We start from the raw sequence: 17,801 nt of genomic DNA, 5'->3' as shown, positions 1-17,801 counted from the left end.
TTACTTGATTGTTGGTCTGAAAGTGACCTTGGAGTTAATCTATGCTGACCTGAATGCTGATTACTGGTTGGGAGGTACTGGAGTCTTTTTCTCTTTGGGGCTAGTTGATTTGTCTCTTGTGCATAGTCTATAGATGTTGTTAATGTCTATGTGTCTCTTGATGGCTGATTTGTCAGAGTGCCAGGCTTCTAGAAATTCCCTGGCATTTTTGGATTTGGCCTAGTCTAGGAATGTCACATTTTCCCAATTAAAACTATGGTTAAATCTTTCTATATGTTGTGAAAGGACATTATTAAGTCCTAGATATAAACATTATGTTATTAAATGTTATTGATGTCAGGGCTCCAGAAAGTTTCCATGGACTAGTTGTTTCAGTATCTTGCAGCAGCACACACACATACTACTCTGCCTCCAAGGCTTAGGGCATTGTAAAAACTTGAAACAAATTTCAAAATGCATAAACTTTTATGGATCACAAGCCTCCTTGCTAAACATACAGAGAAGGGAACTTTATACAGACCACAGCTGGATTGTCTCAAACTTTCAAATATAACTGTGCAATAGAGTAACATGCATTGTTGTGAGGGTCTTCTTAGAAGCGAGTCACACCAGGTTTGATGAGACTTACTTCCGAGTTGTTCTGAGCAATCTTAAAAGAGATTTCCCCTTCAAATAAACAAGCTCAAGTGGGTACAGAAAATATAAAGGCAGTAATTCAGAATTAGTTTGTCTTGACGACTTGTTAAATTTAATATGCAAAAGTTCTGCAAACTGCCTGACTTTATTCTGACTCAATACCATTTATTTTGGTTTTACTCACCACTAAGAGGACAAGAGAAAATCCAGGCACTGAAGTGTGTGGTAACCTCAGGCCAGAATACTGTGAACTAAACAATCCCTTTCTTTAAAAAAAAAAAAAAAAATTAGCTATGTAGCTTCATAGCCAAATGGGCTAGAAACCTTGTTTTCTAAGAAAAAAAAAAAAGTAGCAACAGTTTAGATTTTTCAGGAAGCCCAATTTGCCAATTCTACATTCTCTGGCAGCAGTTTTTTTGGCAAGGAGACAATCCGGTCAGTTGAAAAGCAGCAGCTTTTCTCCTTGGCAGTCAAAGCGGCAGACCCAAACACTGTGAAACTATGATAACAATAACATTTTCATACAAGCAAAAAGAAACTCCTGAATATAAATATGGAAAGTTGCAAGCCCTCCACAAATTTCTCAGGAAGATTCACTACATGCCAGGAGACACATGGCCAAGAACACATGCATACATGTGTGCCTAAAAGCATGTTAAACTCACCTTGCATTCACATGTGGTGCAGGGGTCTTTTTTCCACGTTTCATTACTGGAATAAGATTTGCCATTTGCATCAGTACATTCGGTTCTACTGAGCCGTGACTCAAGTTTCTTTATCTGAACGGGGGAAATGTTGTTTATCCATCAGTGCCAAAAGGACTTCTGTTTCCGTTTATGTGCAATGTAACAAAGCCATAGAACACCCTTAAAAATTCTCATGGTAATGTCATGTGCATTTTACTGAGAACTTCTGTACTAAGATGGCAACATAAGATACATGAGATGGTAAAGTTGCTTTGCACGACAATAAATAAGGAATGGGAGGCATTCAGCAGCTAAAAAAAAAAAAATCACAGGCTCCCTTTGGAATTTCTTTGACATTTTGTGCATTAAAGTATGTATTTTAATTCTGTTCCTTTCCTGCAGAAAAATGTCATTTAGGATATAAACCTGTTTCGCCACTCCATCCTTAAAAAGAAGAAAGAACAGACTCAAACCAGGCTGATTTGGGAAGTTTTGCTTGTCCATTAATCAAACACGGAGTTAGAAGAGAACCGGAAGGATGTGATGGACACACACAGTGATAATCCAGTCATAAGCACATTTAATCATGTAAGAACTATTGGCCAGATTCACTTCTGCATGTCGTAAGTGTATCTTGGATTCAAAGTGTAAGGAGGTTGTAGAACAAAAATACATGGGGAAGAAAAGACAAAAGACTTTCTTGGTTATTTTTTCTTCTCCTTTCTCATTCAATTTGTCCCTCAACTTTATCTTTACACAATTCTGTTTGGAAAGCAACTGATCTAAGGTCACTCCCAGAACATTGCAAAGCTAATATGAATCTGGATTTTCATTCCAGATTCAAATCAAATTGTAGTTTCTGCACCATAGTAATGTGTTTGCTAACCTGTCTCTCCTAGGAACTTAAGTCAGCATATATATAATAGTTCTTCCTCCAACTTTTCCCCATACAACCCTGTAGGTTAGAGTGTGTTATGAGAAAGTGAGCTTTCATGAATGAGGTAAACTTGAATCTGAGAATCCCAAATCCTAATCCAACACCTAATCTAGGATAATATTTGATCTTAGTATATTTCAAAAGAATACCTTGCTTGAATGAAAAACATTAAGCAATTGTATATCACACAAATACGTTTTCCTAAAGCATGCAAACTTTAATCAGAATTCCTCCTTGAAGAGATGGTGATACAACAGACATGTCTACTGATTTTCACAATTCTACAGTCCCTGCCACACCATCTTTAAGGATCCCTGGTGTGTCCACCAATTGTCCCAAGCAGGGTTTTGATATCGTGGGGAATAAGTAAAAACTGCCACCCTCCTACTCGGGCAGGAAGTATCCTTTCAACTCTTAAGCTGACTCCAAAAACATTTTAGCATTTAATGTTATTTGAAGAACTGTTCAAACTTACCTGTTTTCTGAGGTCTGTAATTGTTTTTTGCATATCTCCAACAAATTCTTTGAAATCATTCATTATGGGCGTTCTCTTGTGCTCATCAAAAGATGAAGTTGTGCTGTTAAACAATGCATTTGCTCTTGTAAAACTGGAACAAGAAGAAAAGTAAGTTACATACATTGTGCAGAAGAGGCATCGATGTTTTAAAAAAATCTGGTTGTCTACCTTGTACAGGCTATCTTTAATGCATTATTACTAGCACGTGGAGATGACCTGAGGACCCAATTTGCTGGGTGGGAAATTTGAATACATGCAGTTTAAATCACGTTTAAAAAATTAGTATATTATATTTATTCATGAAATTTTATGTGTTACATGCAATACGTGTAATGAATTTTTTTTAAAATATACTGGCAAGCAAAAGAGATATGCATTGATTCTGGCTCCATATGCTGAATGTATGTGATCAGCCAAGCCCCCCCCCCCAAAAAAAGACATATGACAATGGATCTTCAGTGTTATGACATCATGTAGACTATTGATTGTAGAAAATATGGTCCCAGTAGTAAATCTCATCATGTTTCCTCCTGAATACAGATAATCCTTGAGTTTCGAACTTCATTTAGCAAATATTCAAAGTTACGACATCCCCACCAAAAGTAGGGTCCCAAAGTTATGTATGTTGCAGCATCACAGCAGTCGTTCCCGATCTGCTGCTTTGCATAGCACAGATTGGTAGAACCCGCTCACTCCTCGTTGCAAGCATGGCTATGCCAGTCTGGAATCCCATTCATGGCCTCGGCCTCTAACCTGGAACTGGAGGCAGCCTGGGGGAGGATGGGAGGCTGACCTCAAATGTCTGGGCGAAGCTGTTCTTTGCAGCTCCATTGCTTTGTGACGGTTAGATAAGGACATACAGGTAATCTTGGTTCCCCTCCAAGCAAGAATGGAATGGAGAATACCTTCCATTGCCTGACCGCTGCTCTTGGCTGTGCCGCTTACAAAACACTCCATTGCAAATGGAAGAAATGTGCAGGGAAACAAAAGAAGTTCGTGGGACTAAAAATAAAGTTAAGTCAGACCTTCCAAGTTCTTGTGAAAAAAAAAAATCTTGTGAAGTTGGAAACTCTCTAGCGGCGCAATTTGTGAAACCTGGGCAGGTTCGGCACTCCAGCAGGTGGCAGGGCAGGGGCGTACCCTCTTGTGAGAGAGAGGCTGGGACTTGATGGGGAAGGAGAGAGACTGGTCTGGCACTTCTCCACCCAGCTGGACAAGAGCTCCGTCATTCAAAGACGCTCAGGAGGTGAGCGTGGAAAGTGCGGGTCTTTCAAACATGGCACAAATTAGCAGTCAGTAATGGGGTGGGGACAAAAGGGCCAAGTAGCTTGGGTCCCCAAGATGTGGAAAGAGGAGCATGGAGTTTCTCAATGGGTAGGGGATGGCTGGACACAGTGGTCTTGTCTCTGCATTAGGCTCCCCCATTGCCTTCCCCACCCTGAGATACCTCGTGTGCACTTAATGACCTGCATATTCAGTTAGTGAATGCATGGGCAAAAGCAGGGAGTAATCGCTTTCAAGTTACGCAATTCACTACTACAAATTCTCAGATTACGAATGTACTGTAATTAGCAGGCTCAGTTACATTCGTAACTCGAGGACTACCTGTACTAGAAAAGTATATCTTACAGAAGGACTGGAAAAGGAGAGCTCTTGCTTGCGGGACCTTGGTCAGGATTAATGAAGTACACCAAAGTTCTTTAATTTATCAGAATGAACTCAAATATGAGGGCAATTCGGAAATAAACCTCCGTTTGGTTATCAATGACAGACACTCGCAGATACAGAACTTTTATTATGCACATTAGAAAACTACAACATTACTTTTCAACATAATCGCCATTCAAATTGAGGCATTTAACATAATATCTTATTGTGAACCAACAGCACACTGGAAGTGGTGCCATAGAAAATCCCGCCAAATGCTAAGATGCCAAAGAAGTAGTCCTAGTGAAGTTCATGGAGCGTGGTTCAACCATCAATTCAGAAGGCTACTGTGAAACGTTATGAAAACTCAGATGAGCCATCCATAACAAGTGTCGGGGCATTCTGACTTCCGATGTGGTGTTGGTTCACGATAATGCTCGCCCGCACACCGGTAGACACATATCCAAGAGCTTTTGAAGCAATTCCGTTTGGATGTTTTTGATCCCCCCCCATAGCCCATATTTGGTGCTGAGCGATTACTATTAAAAAATTTCACACCTTGTAAGATGTTATGACAAGCGCCTCAATTTGAATGGCAATTATGTTGAAAAGTAATGTAATGTTGTAGTTTTCTAATGTATATAACAAAAGTTCTGTATCTGCGAGTGTCTGTCATTGATAACCAAACTGAAGTTGATTTCCAAATTGCCCTCGTATTTTGTATTGAGATACTGCTTAATCTAATACCGCTCACTGCTTCTGAGTCTCCATTCCCGAAATAGACTCCCATTGTGCAGAATAAATTCTTCTTCCTGAGAAAAGACTTTTGTCAGTCTAAAAAACAGTGGTTTGTATCCAACTGAAATAGCCTTGTCTTTTTCTTTTATTGCAGGTTTGCTGGCTGTCTCAAAACCTCTTCTGGGGAATTCTCATATTTTCTGGAATAAATTTGGAAATGATGAGGACAGGGCCTGGGGCACAGAGTTAGGAAGCTGGGTTGCAAGAAATCCATTAATGCCATGTTTAATTTTACTAACTTAACAACTGCAATGTTTCACTTAACAATTGTGAATCGCAACCATCATAAAACGGGGCAAAACTCATTTAACAAGTATTTGTTTAGGAATGGAAATTTTGAGCTTAACTGGGGTCGTAAATTGAGGACTACCTGTATGCTAACTTTGGGGTGCCTTATCTGTTTGTTTAATCAGTGATGTGGGAGCACAGTGGCTCACATGGTTGAGATGCTGTGTTGGAGGTTAGCAGGACTGCGTTCAAGACCCGGGTGCTGCCATGGGGTGTGGTAAGCTTCCATCCTTCACTCCAGCTCCTGCCAGGGACATAAAAGGAGCCCCCAACTGGCATCACCCGAGCAATGGTGATGTCACCTGCTAATCCTTTCAACCAGGAAGCATCTTGGTTCTTCTGATATGAGGGCAATGCAGTCAGTGATGTCATCAATGTAAACAACCCCATGTGATGCAGCCATCACTAGGTCATTACCTTGAATGGATAATGACATGCATACTCCCTCCCACATAAGGGTGGAGTTACAAAATCACAGCTCCTACTGGACATGATATGTTGAGCCTAATCAAGAGAAGGGTGGCAGTCTACTCTAGACTGCTTAATCCAATGGTGGCTTCCCCCTGCTTAATCCAGCCCCGCTTCCCCCTGCACCCCCTCACCAGCAGCCCCCTGGAGGAGAGTTACCCCCAGGCGCAGCCTGCATGGAGCAACGCACCCAAGGACATGGCAGCCGGGCAGTGGGGGCAAGACTCTGCCCTTGCGCCCCATCATGCGCAGATGATGCTGTGGGGTGTGGGTAGAGGGCGTGGCCACCATGGCACTGCTGGGCGATCTGCGGCAACCATGGAGGTGGTGGGTGGCCTGAGGGTGGGTGGAGCAGGGGGTGGGGTGAGGGGCAGTTTTGGGGTATTCGGTTTCTAAAAGGTTCACCATCACTGGCTTAATCCAAATCTAGCCCTAATCCTAAATGGATTCAAACTAATACTAAGTAAAAAAGAATAATTAACAGAACTCTAGTTTATGCTGTATTTGGGAAGCAAACCCGATTTGTACATTGTGAAATAAATAATAGCTCAAAGATGCTTTTTAATTTGGTGGTGTTTTAAAACCAGAGTCGTGAATGCCAGCAAAGAAGATTCTAAAAGGCAGCCACAGCCTGCGTTTGCCCTTTTCCCAAAAAGGCTGTATGCAGCTTTTAAAATTACTCCCTGAATCTCTCACTGCAATCTTGCAAAATTGCTGTAATAGTGCACCTAACTAAGAATAGTTTTTGAAATATTTTTTGAGTTATCAAACAAGTTGACCTCTTACTTGGCAAATTATGGACATTTCCCCAAAATTGACATGATGGAAGAAAAAAAAATCAAGTTGATCGAAATAATAACTTGGACATACGATCACATTAAAAAACACTTGCTGAGATGTTTTGGGTTTTACGCTTCAGGCAACTAAATCATAAGCAGCACAATAAATGTTAAAAGTAGCAAGTAAAAAAAAATGCAATGTGTACCTTGATGCTCTCCGTGTTTTTAGCTGCTTTGAAGGCTTGTCTTCCCGGAAACTGTAATCAAGAGAGCGCTTTCCTCGGAAGTGGTAAGAAAATGCATTGAATTGTCCTCTAGTTCTGCAATCTGAAATTAAACAGAAGATCCCAAACTTTGTTAAGACTTCAGTTTTTTAAAACATGAACAAACAATGTTTCTTCCAGAATAGAAACTATTGTATTGGAAAATTGAAATATATCCTTTCCATTTTTTTCAGCAAAACCTCATGCATCTGAGAAGAATCTACCATGTTAATAGATGTAATCATTTAGTCTAGATAATATATATTGCATTTCTTTTTATAGCTTCACAAGCTAAACTACTTGCTGATGCTGGAAAGCAAGAAAGGAAGGAAATTATGGGCTCAGAGGGTAGTAAAATGTATTGAATGAGGAAAGGTGTTAAAATGTCTTATAGAAGATGATAGCATAGGATACTTTACAAAACATTTTCTGGATCTGTTTGATACTAATAACCATAATTTAGCTACTAATATTCCTTCCTAGTGAAGATGCTCAGAAAGATATTAGAAGAAATGGACACATTCCTCCACTAGTCCAGACATAGCTCTGGAACGGAATCATCTTGGATTGCCTTTTATAGAATCAATGATGTTTATAGGAAAAACAACTTGTAGGTTGAAGGCACTGTAGTATAATGGCTTGATTTTTACCAATGGGATTGGGTTCAAAGTTAGGATTGGGTGTCATTTTCTTCATCCTATTGTAATTATGATCCCACAATCCCAACGATGCTTTTTCCCCAAGGCATGGGACTTTCTTGGTTTTCGCCTTGAAAATATTTCACTTCTCATCCAAGAAACTTCTTCAGTTCTGGAACTGAAGAAGCTTCTTGGATGAGAAGCTAAATGTTAAGCAGCCTCCTTCAGGTCACTTGCCAAAACTCTGTACACCCCAATCTTATTCAAGCTCTGCAAAACAGCATTCTCTCCACCTTCTCTGCCACAGCCTTGCTCAGTTTAGAAGCTAAATTTAATCCTAATAAATTCTGCCACAGATTATTGCATTTATCTTATGAAGGCATGGGTGGAGCAGAGTTAAGAATAAATAGGTATCTTCAATTTATTTCTTTCTTTGTGTATTTATCTGTCACCCATCTCCTTTTGAAGTGACTCCGGGTAGCTCAGAGCATAAAAGCACTAAAATCACCACAAATAAATATTTCTAACTCAATAAAAATGTTAAAACATCTGAAAGTAAGGTTTCAAAGTCACATACCAGGCGTACTGAGAGGTATGTCAATGTGAAATGTTATCTCTTACTAATAGGAGATTTGTTCATCAAAATGCCCCACTAACAGCACTGTTCTGGGTAGTCAGATGTCTGAACAAACATCAAGGATGTCTAACTAGGTAGATCTGTGGAAAGCAGAGATTTGAGGCTTTCAGCAGCTTATTTAGGGAAGGCTGAAGACTGGGAGTACTTGTCAGTGGTCACAGATGAAAATAAGACAAATTTGGAATACTGAGCAACTTATCACCCAATGAAATACATTTGCTGACCATTTTCTGATTTTGTTATTGTGCAGAAGAAAGGTTGCTGGGTGTGTGTTGGGGTGTGTGTGTTGCTGTGATTAAGCTGGCACTTGCTTAAATGTTCCAGAAGACAAAATGTTTGGGGGAAAAAAACCCATACTTTAATACTGAACCTGGAAAAATATATAAGAGTAAATAGGAAAAATAATAAAAGCATAAAAACACAAGCCCAAGTATAAGTACTGAATAAGTAAATAAACTTTGGAATTTGAATTATACCAAACTCAGGGAATGCTTGTTTACAGAAATTTGTACTGTAGTATATTTTCATACACAAATAATCTAGAACAATACTTAGTAATTTTCATCAATAAATTTATTGTTCCAGTAGGGTAAAGCTATATAGTTATTAGATAGTCGTAACTATAGACACACATACACACTCTGAAACCAAGTGCTGGTCATTACACAACAGCTAGCTGTTCATTGGACTATATTAGCTTCATCTCATAATGGTGAGTAGTTTTTACTGATCGCTAAAGAACAAACCAAAGCTATCACAAATAAATTTAATTACCAAATTTAAAACCAAGAGCATTCTAAAACTTTCCCAGTATAAGGAACCTGGCTGCTTTTTAAACTGAGTTCACACCTCTTCTAATTCAGACTTCATTCAAAAAAAAAGTGGGGATTGTCTTTACCTGTGCTATTATTCTACTCCATTTCCCATAACTTTATCCCACCCAAGGAACATCAAAACATACCTCCTCCATAATTATGGGGAATGCTTGCTAGAGATGAAGTAAGCAACAACATTGGTCAATCTTTTCTAGGAAATGAGGCTCAGGAGAAATGTTGAGAAGTTGTGGAATCACATGGGATTTAAAGTCCCTTCTACCTCAGGAACTAGAGAGGCAGAAAAGAGGACAATTTCTGTGCATATTAAGTATCATTTTTGGATCAAGAACTTCATTTGTCTGTTAACAAACAGCCATAGTCTACTCTCCTATCTCTATTGAATATACCTCACTGGTTGCTGGTTACCCTTTAATTTCTTAAAGATAAAGGCTTTTAAAGTTTTCATTTGAGAAGTTAGCTGATAGGTCAAAGACTCCTGCCAGATTATTTGAGGTTATGTATTACTAAATTTGGCTGATATAATCTGCCGTACCCTAGACATTTCTTGCTCAGAAATGTAAACTTGCTGAAGCTTAAAGAGCAACACGATGGGAATTAACAAGCTGCCTCAGATGAAAACGGTGTTTACAAAATATGGGCAGCTCATGCATAACGTTTAGGAAATATTTATCTCATACAATGAGTGGTTTACATAGGAATTACAACACACTATCCAGGAAGTCTCCCAGGGACCTTCAAGGGGTTAAGAGAGATGTGAAATCAGGTCCCTTCATCTAAGATAGGAACATTCAATTAGATGTGTGAATGGGGATTAGAAGCCGGACCGTTAATGGGAAAAACAATCTTATAACTAGCTTTATTAGACTCGCCTACTCAGGATGTTTAAGTGTTTCACTGTGTTATTTTACTTGAAAACTGTTTCTTCAAAGAAAGAAAAAAGATGGAGCAGGGGAATACATATGGTTATACCTTCACAGCAGTCCTGCCACATCCTGAGATCCACTTTAGGAATTTCAGCACAGCTTCCATAACCATGTGGGAACTCAGCCACTCTAAAAACATCACGTTGTACCCTGGTTATGTTGTCCCCATTATCACAGAGAATTCTTGCAAGGGAGGACTGTTTGACCTGAGTCAACTGCGCTGGAGTAAACACACCTGGGTTCTCATACCATAACCTGTAGTCTCACATGAAGTAAGAATAAATTGTTAGTCAGTATTCAGTGTAAAGGATTCAGTACTAAAAAAAGGAATATATTCACATTAATAGAACGTTTAAAGTATATTTAATAGCACTACATGGATTCTTTTCTCTCTATGTTGTTACTTTTACTGATAGCTCTTGAAAAGGTTTTTTTAGATTGTTAAAAAAACATACCTATATTTCTAGTTGAGGCATATGTTTTGGCATTATCTGAATAAATATAAACTCATCATGGATAACTCAAAATGAATTGCAAGGCCTCACAATTCCTTCTGTCATGCTTTGAATCAGCAAAGCATTAATGTCCACAATGACAATATAATGGTATGCATCAAGGAATCCGTGACAAGAGCTTTGCATGCAAATGTTTCCTTGTGATCCTAAATCCTGCACATACTGTGCGGTGGTGCAGTGGTTAGAATGAAGTATTGCAGGCTAATTCTATCTACTGCCAGCAGTTTGATCCTGACAGGCTCAAGGTTGACTCAGCCTTCCATCCTTCTGAGGTAAAATGAGGAGCCAGATTATTGTGGACAATTATGCTGACTCTGTAAACTGCTTAGAGAGGGCTGTAAAGTACTGTGGCGCGGTATATAAGTCTAAATGCTACTGCCATTCACTTCACACAATAAAGTCTTCTCTGCTGCTAATTCCTGTGGCATACTTGTGAAGAAATGGCTCTTCACAAATGATAAGAGTCAGTTGCAAAGAGAAGGATTGCTCACTGTTGTTACATGTTTGGTTCTAGGTGGTTATCTTCTTGCTGGAATGCTTCAAAGTGTAACGAATGAACAGTTTTATACCAAACTTACCTGTCTCCATCTCGGAGACGTTTAAACTGTGTGCTCAAGAGACACATCAGTGTAGGTCCCAACCTGCTTCCGGGAACTAGATCTTCTAGCATAAGAGCAGGAAATAAATCTATGTTCAGTGGTGAACCATATAATCTATACAAGAAAAATAAATGATTGTAGATGACCCAAAGTATGAATTCAGTATTATATTGAATTTTTAAAACTACAATTAAAAAATATTATTCTGGATTTATTATATCTTTTTGCTCAATTTTTGCTTGACACATTTACTCTGAATATGTGTTAATTTGAAACAGGGCTCACTAGATTTAGTTCTGAATCTACAAAGTTCAAAACAAGCAGTCTCTGTTTTCTGCACATATTACTGAAAGACTAATATTTGAACCTGTGTAGAATGCAACTGTCTTCAGAGATGGAAATTAACTTCATATGGTAGGGAAAAAAAATAGTATGCTCCCTAGTTTTTTAAAAATGTTTTTAAAAAGGTAAAGAAGCATTGGCCTTATACAGTATAAGCTGATTTCCAAAACAAGGTTCTGTACACCTGAATTGCTGGTACAGAATATGATATCCAACATAATAAACTTTCGTTGGTTCAAGGAACTTTCTAGAAAACATCTGGCAAAATCTATATTCTTTGTATGTAAAGCTTGTATACTATATAGCCATCAAATTTGTGAACACACTATGAAATGTATACTATTTTCCATTTAGAATGGCAGGAAATCATTTGATTTTTAAAAAAAAAACTTTCAAAAATGACTTTATAATAATATATAGATGTGAGGAGTCTTCATATACCATACATACATACATACATACATACATACATACATACATACATACATACATACTCTACTTTGGCATACAAATTGAATTCCTTCAAATCCAGGGTATAATTATGAAAACTAGAGAAAACAGCTACAATGAAGAATGAGTTGATTATCTACATCTCCAACTGACCATGAATTAAGAGTAAACATTTGTTGTATGAAAGCTTATGTGAAATTTAGTTCTTACATGGTTAAAAGTAAACGATTGGATGGCTAGATGTTGCTGTTACCAAAACAATCATTTATGTCCAAAAGAGAAGAGAGTCTTTGTCTCAGAGATGTTTAAATAAGATAAATGTCAGATAATCCTCTGCACAAAGGGAGCAGAAGAAACAGGCACAAGGAATTTGACCATTTCTATAAGAACCAAACTTGCACTGGACATGTGGCAGCTATTAGAATTTTTTCATCATGACTTCTTAGCTGCTCAGTAATAAATTCTACTTAACATAACTTCATGGATTTCTGGGTGACTTAAATGTTTGTATTCAGCCTTCTGAAAGAAAACTGACAGCTTGCAGAGAGATATTTACATTTATAGGCCTTCCAACTGCAAATGTTAATATTTCCTAGATTCCTTGGAAAGGTCAAGGACATGCTGGGATGGTGGGTGAGGAGACCAGCAATGCAGCCTCCTCTTCAGGAATCACATGGTTTATTTATCTGTCCAGTTTCTAGGCCACGCAACTTCAAAAATGACTCTGAACATCTTCATTAAACCCCAAACAGGAAAAATGTTATGTAAGAAGGAAAACTGTCCAAGGGAACAATGAAATTGGCAATTCCCCCTCCCCACATCACTGCCAACCTAGATGGATCCACCAGACATGCTAACCAAGGCCTGAGGAAAGAGCCATGTTTTTAGTGTTCACTTGAAGAAGGGACCAAACTAATCTCTGGATGGGGATGCTGCTCCCTAGGTCTCTCTAGGTCAGTGATGGCGAACCTGTTAGGGACCAAAAGCTGGCCCCACCCTGCTCCACTCCCTGCCCCGCCGTCGCTTCGCCCCCATCCCGTCCGTGCCCCACCTGCCCGCAGGGCCACTCACTGCCTCCAGGGCCCGCTGCAGATTGCCCAGGCAGCCCAGCAGTGCCATGATGGCCACACCCTCTGCCCACGCCCCGCAGCATCAACTGCGTGATGGGACGTGAGGGCAGAGTCTTGTCTATACTGCCTGGCTGCCTTGTCCTTGGCTGTGCTGCACTGCTCTGCATGGGCCACGCTCAAGAGCGACTCTCCTCCATGGGGGCTGCTGGTGAGGAGGGGGTCATGGGGGAGGCAAGGCTAGGGCAACAGCATGTGTGCCCACAGAGAGGGTTCCAAGTGCCGCCTCTGGCACACGTGCCATAGGTTCACTACCACTGCTCTAGGTGATGTGTTTAATCACTGGAACCAAGGTTATATAGGATAGGCAAATACTACAGTCCTGCAAAGAATTAGGTCAAACAATGTAAGGATTTATAGGTAATAACCAATCTTGAACTCAGAAATTTTCTAGTAAACAATGCAGCTCAGAAAGCACAGAAGTTAGCTCTTCACTTTTATAGTACAGATAATCCTTGATTTACAACCATTCATTTAAAGGCTGGGTTACAATGGCATTGAAAAAAAGTAACTTATGACTGTTTTCCACACTTACAACCCATTGCAGCATCCCCATGGTCATGGGATCAAAATTTGAATTCTTGGAAACTGGCATATATTTATGAAGATTGCAGTGTCCCAGGATCATGGGACAATCTTTTGCAACCTTCTGACAAGCAAAGTCAGTGGGCAAGTCAGATTCCCTCAACAATTGTGCTACTAATTTAACAACTGCTGTGATTTGCCTAACAATGGTGGGAAGAAAGGTCATAAAATGGGGCAAAACTTATTGAACAACCATCTTGCTTAGCAATGGAAATTTTGCGCTCCTTTGTGGTCGTAAGTCAAGGACCACTTGTATACGAGAAGATTAAAACCTTCACCCAATATAATAAAAAATGGATTTGGATCTCCTTCTGAAATATGTATGAAACCAATATATGGGAAGTTTCAAGTATACAGCATACAGTTCTGCACGAACAGCTTCTCCTTTCTGTTAGAACACCTCAATAACCTACCGACAAAAATAGCACTGAGACGGGGAGCTTACCGTGTGAGTTTTTCTCTGATTTCAGGATCCTTTATTTCATTTCTTAGATCTTCAAATGTGTGTGCTGAAGACAGATTACAGTAAACTCTAAATTCATGGTATGGTGGGATTCCATGATCTCTCCCTCTCTGAATATTCATCGCGGCCAAATCTAAAGCTACCGCTCTGGCCATAGAGAAAAGTCTCTCTGTCAGTTCAGTGTTCAACAACTGAGAAGTCACCCTCATCTTACCAGCAGTGCCAAATAACCCTCTAAGAAGCGGATCGATGCCTCCTTCGTTTACAATCCGGAATGGGGAAAAGAAAGCTTTATGTAGAGGTATGTGACCCTGAGGAATAGTTTCAAAATTCTCGTCCAACCGATATAGGATGGGGTTGATCAAGGTGTGTCCAAACCTAAAAGCTGCAGTTGCAAATTCATTTGTTATGCCAGAATTAACATTGGGATCATAACCTTTGTATTCACCAAGCATCTTCAAGCCTACCACTCCCAGGATTTTAGGCAGCCAGTGGCTGTAGGTTATATGCTGCATCTCTGCACCAACAATTTTACGGGTTTCATGATATATCGTATCACCATCCCAGTGTGGGTTGAGCTTCAGCAATTCAGTAGCAATTCTGTTGTGTTCCCGAAACCACAGTGTATGCATACTGGTGAGTCCCAGCTGTTCATTGGCTCGATGGTCTCCGGCAAAGAAGCAGGGAATTGGGCTCTCATTCTCATCCCTCATGCACTCTGTTGGAGGGCCAGTTGCAAATGGAAGGAGAGGTTTTCCCGATCTCTGCACAATGCCCTGTCTCAGGAGGCCCCTGTGACTTGCCAAGTCCCTGATCTCTTGCGCTTCGTGCTCTGAGCTGCCATATACATTGGATGCATCGATGTACGAGGTCAATTGATTGATTTGTTCTCGTGGGTAGACGGAGTTCATGAGGAGGGAGGTCATACCACTCCCACACACAGGACTGGAACGTACAAAAAACATGCACCGTGCTCCATTTCGGACCCGAGGATCATTAGGTGGGATCATGATAGAGAAACACGGAGGGTCATTGGTACAAACTGAACTGCAGTGCTGACCATCTGAAAATCTGGCTTCGCTTAGGGCAGCCACCGTGGAATCAAGGTCATGATCCAGGAATTGGCCCCACTGCATTAACATATGACTGAACTGGTCATCTGGAGTTATTGTTTCCGTCCCTATTAATGTAGTGGATACCAAACGTGGCATCGGGAGCGTATGTCCATTGTAATGTCGATTAGGTCCAATGCCCCTTGGCAAGTTAAAACCATTTTCATAGACTGATTTCAGCATTCGTTCAAAGGCTGTTAGAGAGGCTCCCCACATTGGATGCTGCAGATTATTGCATGTGCCGTCATGTGTCCTGTATTTCTGATGATAGCACATGTCCGAACAGTTATTCACACGCCTGTGGGCCGTGCAGCCTGACAGGTTGGCAATCAGATTCAAATACTGTGGAGATACCAGATCATTATAGTGATAGCCTGAAACAGATAAAAGAGAGAAAAATAAATTACTCATAAAGTAATAAATGCAGGGTAAAAATCAAATTAATCAATAAAAGCTATTAAAAAGTAGTTTTTAAAAAATTATAAATTAATGCAATTTCCTTATTATTTATTACAAAAATTGCATTAACTTATAATTTTTTAAAAACGGTTGAATAGTGCTGCTACATATGCATTTATTTTGTTTTAGCAAGTGAACCAATATGGCTTTGGTATTTGTATATGCAACCATGTCATAAATAATTGCATAAATGATCTGTTCAGCTGCAGACATCTTTGGGAAGCTTATGTTACTCAATCTGATGACTTTCCAAACTGACAAAGCAGATGCTCACAAATCTTGCACATTTCCCAATCTAGAATCTGAAGTTAAGTTTTAAACAGTTTCTAGAAATAAAGTTGCAGAAACAGTCAAAACACAGGAAATACGCTAAGCAAAAGATACTTCTTTTCACATGCTAAATCTGGTTAATAACACTAGACTGCTTATTAAGTCCCTTTCATTTAGCTTCTCTAACATTTTAGTCTAAATCAAATACTTTGCAACTTATCTCAGAAGCAGATAATGGAAGAATGACTAAATAATTGCTTTTGAATTTTAACTTCTGCTACTTCTAGAATTAAGCAGAAAAATCCGAATTCAGTTCATCCCAGAGATTTTATCTGACATACACTAAATATTTAGGCCTAGTTTTTGAAACACTGGATGTATGTACCAAAACAAAAACTGATATTGCTTTTATAAATACCAAAGCATCTATTTTTTTTGGGGGGGGGGCTTTCCCAATAAATAATATGACAAATCTAAGAAAGGCCAATTTATTTTCTTTCATTTGAGATTAACTTCGTTATCAATTGTGTGAATTTAATCTTGAAGACCATGATCCTTGCTTCTGGTTATTTTCTGTAGTTTCATCTTGCTCCCTCCCCCCCTCACTTCCCTTGTGTTTCTCCAATGCATTGATATTTATAATTTAATCCCCCAGTTGGCCCCTTCTTTTTTATAGTTTACCCAGTCTTTTTCATCACAGAAAATCTATGATTCACTCCACTTTTTAGAAATCTATTTTGACTTTTACTTATTTCACAGAACAATTCTGTACTCAAGGTCTGCTGACTGACATTAGAGATATGGTGCAGATGCAATGGAACATGAAACAGAAAATGGCTATTTGACGATGCTAACAGAGGAGCCTGGACATGTTTCAAAAATTTAAAGATGACACAGTAATCTCATAAAAAAATGAGAAGAGACAAGAATGGAAAAGGAAAAAGTTGGCCACACCGTGTATCCCATTCACTTGTGACTGTGCATCTGATGGCAGAATTTTATGTGAAAAGTACAGCTGGATAACATATTTCTCCACCGTATTCAGTAGAGAGGAGAAAAAAAAAAGCATTAGATTACATACATACCCGTTGTCACATAACGGGCAACAGAATATATTGGAATATGGCTCTGATCACAGGAAGTCAAACCTTGTATATACATTCACAACAGAAAAGCCACAATTCAGGATGAGAGAAGAGATGATTAGAGGTTAAATACTCTGGCCTCATGTCATACACTCTTACAGTATGCAAAAGAAAAACACTGACTTGTTCCATTAAGGTCAACCATTAAACCGTCTTGTACGTGTTCCTGAATTAGTTGTAGTGTCCTTTCAAATATTTCTCCAGCTCTTGCTTGTTCAACAGTGTAAGGATCTCTTGGGTATCGAAATAGGGCTAGTAAATCATTTGGAGATCGAGGGCGACTAATAAATTAACAAGAAAAAGACAAAAAATAAATATAGTGTCTAGATGCATAAGATTAAGTAACTAGTTTTAATCCTAATGCTATTCAAGATTAGTAATAATGCTTATATTAAACATCTCTAAACAATTTACAGTACATACCTCAAGTAATTATCCAGTACTGCAAGCCAATAAAAAAAAGATTTTTAAAAAATTAGCATCTGACAGCTGCAAGAAGAATCTTTTGCTAAGCCATCAAGGAATATAATATTAAGTTTTAAGAACTTTCATTTCCACATGTTTAGTAGCCTTCACTTTAAACTGACCTCCCCTTCAGTTGGTATGACCCAATGGAAATACCCACAAGACATAAAGGAGGAAAGTTCCAGCACACAATGGGAAAAAAGACTATTGTCATCT

General features: G+C 39.2%; 1 protein-coding gene across 5 annotated transcripts in view; it reads right to left on the bottom strand.

Moving 5' to 3' along the window:
* PXDN (peroxidasin) overlaps positions 1–17,801 on the bottom strand; it is a 95,975-nt gene that overhangs the window by 10,175 nt on the left and 67,999 nt on the right. For 4 of the 5 annotated variants that reach the window (XR_005557265.1, XM_039348066.1, XM_039348067.1 and 1 more), the window contains 7 exons: positions 17,244–17,401; positions 14,117–15,620; positions 11,147–11,281; positions 10,100–10,308; positions 6,963–7,083; positions 2,735–2,867; positions 1,302–1,415 (listed from right to left, as the gene is read on the bottom strand). Coding sequence is in view for 4 of the 5 variants with exons in the window: in XM_039348066.1 (XP_039204000.1) it covers positions 1,302–1,415; positions 2,735–2,867; positions 6,963–7,083; positions 10,100–10,308; positions 11,147–11,281; positions 14,117–15,620; positions 17,244–17,401 (2,374 nt within the window). In the remaining variant the exon portion in view is untranslated. Of the gene's footprint in view, positions 1–1,301; positions 1,416–2,734; positions 2,868–6,962; positions 7,084–9,293; positions 9,398–10,099; positions 10,309–11,146; positions 11,282–14,116; positions 15,621–17,243; positions 17,402–17,801 lie in introns of those variants that run through there. The other variant, XM_039348069.1, reaches the window with a different exon arrangement.

The sequence above is a fragment of the Crotalus tigris genome, unplaced genomic scaffold (genome assembly GCF_016545835.1).
Source record: "Crotalus tigris isolate CLP2741 ecotype Arizona unplaced genomic scaffold, ASM1654583v1 scf7180000018117.651136, whole genome shotgun sequence".
Lineage (NCBI taxonomy): Eukaryota > Metazoa > Chordata > Lepidosauria > Squamata > Viperidae > Crotalus > Crotalus tigris.
Note: the sequence above shows the minus strand (reverse complement) of the source record. Positions and strands in the feature narration are given on the sequence as shown.